This window comes from Colobus angolensis, unplaced genomic scaffold (genome assembly GCF_000951035.1).
Source record: "Colobus angolensis palliatus isolate OR3802 unplaced genomic scaffold, Cang.pa_1.0 Scaffold4, whole genome shotgun sequence".
Lineage (NCBI taxonomy): Eukaryota > Metazoa > Chordata > Mammalia > Primates > Cercopithecidae > Colobus > Colobus angolensis.
Genome location: NW_012117376.1, coordinates 9,360,788 through 9,368,722, shown reverse-complemented (window position 1 = coordinate 9,368,722; position 7,935 = coordinate 9,360,788). Strand labels below are relative to the sequence as shown.

The 7,935-nt window shown below is 41.6% G+C and overlaps 1 protein-coding gene across 11 annotated transcripts in view; it reads left to right on the top strand.

The window, feature by feature from the left end:
• ZCCHC17 (zinc finger, CCHC domain containing 17) overlaps positions 1-7,935 on the top strand; it is a 73,493-nt gene that overhangs the window by 45,502 nt on the left and 20,056 nt on the right. For 9 of the 11 annotated variants that reach the window (XM_011955469.1, XM_011955473.1, XM_011955468.1 and 6 more), the window contains 2 exons: positions 321-421; positions 2,094-2,185. In XM_011955469.1, the coding sequence (XP_011810859.1) occupies positions 321-421; positions 2,094-2,185 (193 nt within the window). Of the gene's footprint in view, positions 1-320; positions 422-2,093; positions 2,186-6,722; positions 6,731-7,935 lie in introns of all 11 variants that reach the window. The other 2 variants (XM_011955471.1, XM_011955474.1) reach the window with 2 other exon arrangements.

The following is a 7,935-nucleotide window of genomic DNA, read 5'->3' as shown; positions in this document are numbered from 1 at the left end:
AGACTGGGTTTTGCCATGTTGCCCAGGCTGGTCTTGAACTCCTGAGCTCAGGCAGTCTGCCTGTCTCAGCCTCCCAAAGTGCTGGGATTACAGGCATGAACCACTGTGCCCAGCCACTTTGAGCATTATTTTAAGAATGTTTGTTGGTTGATTGGGTTTTATAAAAAGCAGTCTCAATTTGCAGTTTTAAGTTTCACACTTTTCAGTGAAAAATTTCATTTTCCACTTGCATTCCCCAACTCTTTACCTTCTTATCCAGTTTAGAGTATAAATACCAGATGTGCCCTCTGCTTTATGTTATTTCTTCTTCTTGTGCCCAGGTCTGGTCCATCGAACTCATATGTCATCCTGTCGGGTGGATAAGCCCTCTGAGATAGTAGATGTTGGAGATAAAGTGTGGGTGAAGCTTATTGGCCGAGAGGTAAAGTTCTGTGTGGCTCCCATGTGGTTAGAAAGGTTTAGGAAGAGCTGGGATTTTTGTATTTTATGATAGTGAGTGTGTAAATTTTGTTAATTGTGGCTGATAATCTTATTTTTAAATCCTGCCACTAGAATCTATTTGGAATTCAAACCTTCTGGCAGACTGTCCTGCAAACTCAGAAGGAATGATATGAGCTATAAAAGTGTGCAATAGGTGCATGTTTGTAAAACTTCCCTCCCTGAAGTTTACCCAGAGGGTGGGCAGGAGGAGAAGAAAAAGAACCAAAAAGAGAGAAGGAAACTTGATCTATGGGACAAGTGTTTATCACAAACTTCAAAGAATACTTGCCAGATACACTTCAATTTGGGACAAAAAAAGAACGCAGATAGTTTACAGTCATTTTCCCTAGTATCTGGCACCATTCAATGTGCAGAAAGTGAAAAAAATCTGAAGGACCCTGTTACTCACTTGAGGGTCTGAGGGTTGTGGGTGTGGGCAGACCACAGGAGAAGTAAGAGTATACACTGAGTGCTGTTCTTCTACCAGAGAAAGGCACGGGAGATAGGCATGAAAGAGCTATTATTCAATAATAATTAAGTGCTTAATATGTGCTAGGTTTGGGAGATATAAGAGCGAACCAGACATAAATGATCCCAGCTATTATGGAGCTTATATAGAGTATAAGTAGAGGAGACAGTTTTTCTTTCTTTTTTGAGACAGGGTTTCTCTTTGTCACTCAGGCTGGAGTACAGTGGTGCCATCATGGCTCACTGCAACCTCAGCCTCCTGGGCTCAACTGATCCTCCCACCTCAGCCTCCTGAGTATCTGGGACTACAGGCACACACCACTAAACCTGGCTTTTTTTTTTTTTTTTTTTCCAAGACGGGATCTCACTGTGTTACTACCCAGGCTGGTTCAAACTCCTGGGCTCAAGTGATCCTCCTGCCTTTGCCTCCCAAAGTGCTGGAATTGCAGGCATGAATTTCCATACCTGGCCGAGACAAATATACATAAAATAATTGCAAGTTATATTAAGTGCTATATTGGGTTCAAACACTATTGGAGGAAGATTTCTAGTTGTCAGAAAAGGACTCTTTGAGGAGATAGTATATGAGCTGAGACCTTAAAGAAAAGGAACTAGTCATGGAAGACTTGGGATAGGAACATTCCAGGCGAAGAGAATAACTGATGCAAAGACCCTGAAGTGAAGAAATGCTTCATTTGCTGTGGGAAGCAAAAGAAGACCAATGTGACAAATGTCTTCATGCTTAAAGAAGCTCTAGACCAAGTCCAGAAGAAGATCTAGTCTTCTGAAATGTTCAAAAACCTATTCTGGACTTAGGGATCTCTGAACAAATCACTATGCTGAACTTACCTGGAGGAAAAGCTTTAATTTTCTGCCTGGTTACTTCCACAGGCCTTGGATTTTTTGAGCTACCATTTTTGTCTTTCCCCAGAGGGAGAGGAATGAGATTAAGACTGTTTCCTAAAATTCTTCTGCCATAGGGTCTACCTGTTATGCTTATTTGTATCTGCAATGTTCCTCGCACAGTACCTGCTCCATTAAAGAAGCTCAATATTATGATGATGAAAACATTGACTCTTAATTTTAGACTGGCCACCTAAATGATGTAGCTAAAGTTTTTGGTGACTTTTTTTGGTCTCTTTCAGATGAAAAATGATAGGATAAAAGTATCCCTCTCCATGAAAGTTGTCAACCAAGGGACTGGGAAAGACCTTGATCCCAACAATGTTATCATTGAGTAAGTAAAAGGTTTGGAAAGATGAAAATTCTTCTGCCTCCCAAAGCATAAAATGCTTAAGTAAATCAAACTGAACTGGTAACTCTACCATTTATGGACTTTGTGATATTGATGAGTTACATAACGTTTGCAATCTTTGGGTTTTAGAAATGTAAAATGAAGTTACACCAGGCACGGTGGCTCACGCCTGTAATCTCAACACTTTGGGAAGCTGAGGCAGGCAGATCACCTGAGAGGTCAGGAGTTTGAGACCAGCCTGGCCAACATGGCAAAACCCCGTCTCTACTAAAAATACAAAATTAGAAATTTGCTGGGTGTGGTAGTGCGCACCTCTAGTCCCAGCTACTCGGGAAACTGAGGCATGCACGAAAATCTCTTGAACCCAGGAGGCAGAGGTTGCTGAGATCGTGCCACTGCACTCCAGCCTGGATGACAGAGTAAGACTCAGTCTCAAAAAATAAAATAAAGTAATAAAGTAAAAAAATAGTTAACACCTTGCTGCATAGAGTTCTAAGATGAAATGCTAACGTACCAAACTCCTGGCATTGGAGTGCTCCATTAATGATTTTGTTTCCTTTCCCTTAATCTCTTTCTGTTTCTGTCCTTTAACAAGTTAGCTAACAACAAGCTAGCTGAGCTAGCTGTCTCCCAGTGATTTCTGCATTGGAGTTACGTGGGTCTCTTCCACACGGAGACCATGTGTAAGGGTAGAGTAATCCAGAGCAACTCCAGCGGGGTTTAGACTCCCATATCTTGGGATACACTGTGCTCTGAAAACAACATCTTACTTTCATTGGCTCTTCTGACCTTTCATTTAGGAATGGGAAATTATCTACGTAGGATAACATCTGGCAATACAAGGAATTTTCTGTCTGTCTTAAGTCTTCCTTGAATTTCTTTTCTTTTCTTTTTTTTTTTTTTTTTTGAGACGGGGTCGCCCAGGTTGCAGTGCAGTGCTGTGATCACAGCTCACTGCAGCCTTGACCTCCCAAGCCCAAGCTATCCTCCCACCTCAGCCTACCGAGTAGCTGGGACTACAGGCACGTGCCACCACACCTAATTTTTATTTTGTAGAGACAGGGTCTCCCTATGTTGCCCAGGTTGTTCTTGGACACCTAGGTTCAAGCGATCCTCCCACCTTGATCTCCAAAGTGCTGGGATTACAAATGTGAGCCACGATGCCCAGGCTTCTTTCTTAAATTTCTCGTTGGAGGTTCTTGGATCCCTAAAGTCCCTTAAAGGGGGATCTTGGAGGGTTTTTTTTTTTTTTTTTTTGAGACGAGTTTTACTCTTATTGCCTAGGTTGGAGTGCAATGGCACAATCTCGGCTCACCGCAACCTCTGCCTCCCAGATTCAAGTGATTCTCCTACCTCAGCTTCCATAATAGCTGGGATTACAGGCATGTGCAACCACGCCTGGCTAATTTTGTATTTTTAGTAGAGATGGGGTTTCTCCACATTGGTCAGACTGGTCTTGAACTCCTGACCTTAGGTGATCTGCCCGTCTCAGCCTCCCAAAGTGCTGGGATTACAGGCGGGAGCCACCACGCCCAGCCGTTGGAGGGTTTATTAACTGTTTTTAGTGTTTTAGAAAGCCATCCAAAATTGTGTGTGTATCCTCAGGTAAACCATGCTGTTATTTTGTTGCTCTTGATGATAAAATATCACATTGTTTGTCTTATGTTAATTAGGTACTCTCAATGGCAATTATGTCATTGATGAATTTAAAAGACAAGAAAAATGATAGAATGTTATTTGAGTGGGACCTTATTGGTGAAAAGTTTGGAAAGTCTTATGTTTACAGTTCTGAGCAAAATCACTTTGAATTTGAAGGAATCTTATCTGGAAGTAAGGGAAATGATATTGAATACATATGGCAGTGCCAGGCATTTTATGTACATTCTTGTGTACATAACAACCTGCAAAGTGGACATTTATCTCCATTTTACCTTGTATTCCTACTTTGTAGCTTGGTGCCTGGTGATAAGTAACTTACCTGTGATTGCATTGCAAATTATCAGCGACTCTCTGACCTTAAAGCTAATGCCCTTTTCACCACATAATGCTTCTCACTCTTGCGTGTGACTTACAGAACTTTTCATATTTCTGTAGGTTGCTAAATATTAACATGTTTGTAAGACTGATTACTGACACAACACTGTCAGTAATAGTAGAAATCTTTTATAACTCAGAGTGCAGAAGTGTTTAAATCTGGCTGTGGTTCAAGTTAGTGTTTGGAAAAGAAAAAAGAAAAAATTCTGATGATTGCGTTGTAATAAATTGCTTCTGCTCGAAAGAATCTGATGCTATACGGACTCATTAAAAAGTAGTGAAATTTCCCAAAGCCACCATTACAATGATAAAATATAAAACATGTAAGATAAAAGAGCTAACCCTGTTTCTCAGAAAAAGGGTAGGGAAGGGAAAGGGCTCCCTAGTTTTGGGCTGTCTCTGTGTAAAACTATTTTTAGTAACAATCAAGTGGCTGAAACAGTAACTTTTGTTGTAAATTATGTCTGTAGCTGCATCCAGGAAAGAAGCATGGCATAATGGAATGATTAGAGGATTTAGAGCTAGACTTGAATCAGAAGGAGTACTAGTTCTGCTCCAAACTAGTATATGACTTGGAGCAGATTAGTCTCTCTGAATCTTAGCTTCTTTACTATAAAAAGGAGATAGTAACATATATCTCAGGAATGCTTGAGTGATTTAAATAAAATCTTATTTTTAAGGAGCCAGCTTCATGTCTAGTCTATGGTAGACATTTATGTAGCTACTTGTAGTTATTTTAAATGCCGCTTTGTTTTTTCCTCTAATATCTGAGATTATAGCACCTTTTCTTTTTTCCTCATACTATGGTGTGCAGAACCACACCTTTGCTTTTGAAAGAATGTGTAAGACCCACAAAAACAGAGACCATGACTTGTCTGCCGTCATGCCTGATGTATAGCATTCGTAGTATTCATTTAGTTTTTTTGAGATGGAGCTTGCCCTGTCACCCAGGCTGGAGCGTAGTGGTACAGTCTTGGCTCACTGCAACCTCTGCCTCCTGGGTTCAAGCGATTCTCATGCCTCCACCTCCAGAGTAGCTGGGATTACAGGCGTTGACCACCATGCCTGGCTAATTTTTGTATTTTTAGTAGAGACGGGGTTTCACCATGTTGACCAGGCAGGTGTCAAACTCCTGACCTCAAGTGATCCCCCTCCTCGGCCTCCCAAAGTTCCGGGATTACAGGCATGAGCCACTGCTGCCTGGCCCTAGTTAGTACTTTCATTTACTCATTTATTCAACAAATATAAGGCAACATGTAATAAATACTAAAAGAGTAGTTTAAAGCAGTGGTCCCCAACCTTTTTGTCACCAAGGACTAGTTTTGTGGAAGACAATTTTTCCATGGATTGGGGGCTGGAATGGTTTTGGGATGAAACTGTTCCACCTTAGATCATCAGGCATTAAATTCTCATCCACAACCTGGATCCCTCACATGTGCAGGTCACAATAGGGTTTGCAATCCTATGAGAATCTAATGCTGCCGCTGAGCCGATAGGAGGCGGAGATAATGCTCCTTCACCTGCTGCGCATCTCCTGCTGTGCAGCTTGGTGCCTAACAGGCTGTGGACCAATAGCAGTCTGTGGCCTGGGGATTAGGGACTCCCTGTTTAAAGAAAGGGTTCTAGGAATTCACTTGAAGAGGAATAGTTTATTTCAGGCCTTCATGGTCAGAGAATAGGTGGTATTTGAGCTAGGTTTTGAAGAACAGATAAGATCTTGTCAGACAGCAGGGGAAGGAATGGTATTTCAGGCGAAAGAAATGGTTTGAGGAAAGGAATGAGGCAGGAAAGCACGTAGTACATTTGGGAACCTTGATTAAGGAAAGAAGAGGATATGATCAAGTACTAGAATGGAAGACTTGAAAGATAAGTTAGGGTCACATTGTGGAGAGCCATGAATATCAGTTAAAGAATATGAATTTTTATTTATTTATTTTTTGAGATGGACTCTCGCTCTGTCACCCAGGCTGGAGGCAGTGGCATGATCTCTGCTCACTGCAACCTCCACCTCCCAGGTTCAAGCAATTCTCCTGCCTCAGCCTCCTGAGTAGCTGGGATTATAGGCACCCACCACCGCGCCCAGCTAATTTTTGTATTTTTAGTAGAGACTGGGTTTCACCATGTTGGCCAGGCTGGTCTTGAACTCCTGGTCTTAAGTGATCCGCCTGCCTTGGCCTCCCAAAGTCCTGGGATTACAGGCGTGAGCCAAAGCACCCAGCCCATGAATTTTTTTAAAAAAGCCTTTGAACAGAGAGGCCTGTGGTCAGATTAACCTCCCCAGGAATCCCATTGTCTGGCCTTGACCTATTATGCTCAGTATTCTCATCCTGTCTTCAGCCACACACAGTTTGTTAGCCACCTTTCATTTTTCATAAAAATCTAACTCTTATATTCATCCCCTCAGGTCCCAAAGTGTTAATGAGATAATCTAATAAGTGACTCTGTAAATGGAAAGGGGCTAAAAGCAGTTTCCAATTAGGCATAGCCCACAAAGTATAGTCTTTTTCTTTTCTATTATGATCAAGATCAGAATTGAGAGTAGTATAGAATTTTTATTTTTACTTTTATTTTTGAGACAGGGTCTTTCTTTCCCAGGATGGAGTATAGTGATCATAGCTCACTGCAACCTCAAATTCCTGGGCTCAAGTGATCCTCCTCCCTCAGCCTCCCAAGTAGCTAAGACTATAGGTCCATGCCACCATGCCCCACTAATTTTTTAACAAATTTTTTGTAGAGATGACGTCTTGCTATGTTGCCCAGGCTGATCCTGAACTCCTGGTCTCAAGTGATACTCCCACCCTGGCCTTCCAAAGTGCTGAGAGATTATAGGTGTGAGCCACAACTCCTGACCCATAGGGTAGTCTTTAGAAAAAGCACATATGACTTAACTATGTTAAAATTATTCATTTGTATATCTCCCTCCATTGCCAGAGTATTAGTTCATTCCAGAAAAGAATCATGTTTTGTTCTTTTTGGTGTACATACTACTATCACTAGTATTAGCACTGGCACTATCCACTTACTAGCTGTACTGAAAAAATGAGATTAATCTCAGAATCTGTGCTGGGATGGATTGGAGGAAGAAAACTGGAGGTAGGGAGTTATTACTCTGGATGGAACATGATGAGAGCCTAACTAAACTAGAATGATGGCAATGAGGACAAAAAGAGAGACGTGGGTGAGTGGCACATTTGTTGAATTGAGTGTTAAGTGGGAAGTATGATTTGGTTTGTAGTCTGTTAGAAGCCACAGAGTATTGGAATTGATTGTGATGGGGGTTGCTTAAGCTGCAACTCACAGCCACTTGAAACTCATCTCTACAAATAAAGATATATGAAAGCGAAAACCACATTTGTGAGTTGCTTGAGTTATATCCCCAAGTTTCTGCCTTGGTTTTTGTTACGCAAGCTTCATAATGAGTTTGTTGTTATTGTTGTTTGTTTGCTCATTTTTGGAGACAGGGTCTCTTGCTCTGTCACCCAGGCTGGAGTACAGTGGTGCAATCCGCTCACTGCAACCTCAATCTGCAGGCTCAAGTGATCCTCCTGCCTCAACCTCTTGAGTTGCTGGTGCTACAAACACAAGCCACCATGCCTGGCTAATTTTTTTTTTTTTTTTTAAGTGAAAGGAATCTGTACTGTTAGAATAGTGATTACCCTTGGGGGAGGCAGGTGACTAGAAGGGAGCATAAGATGGGC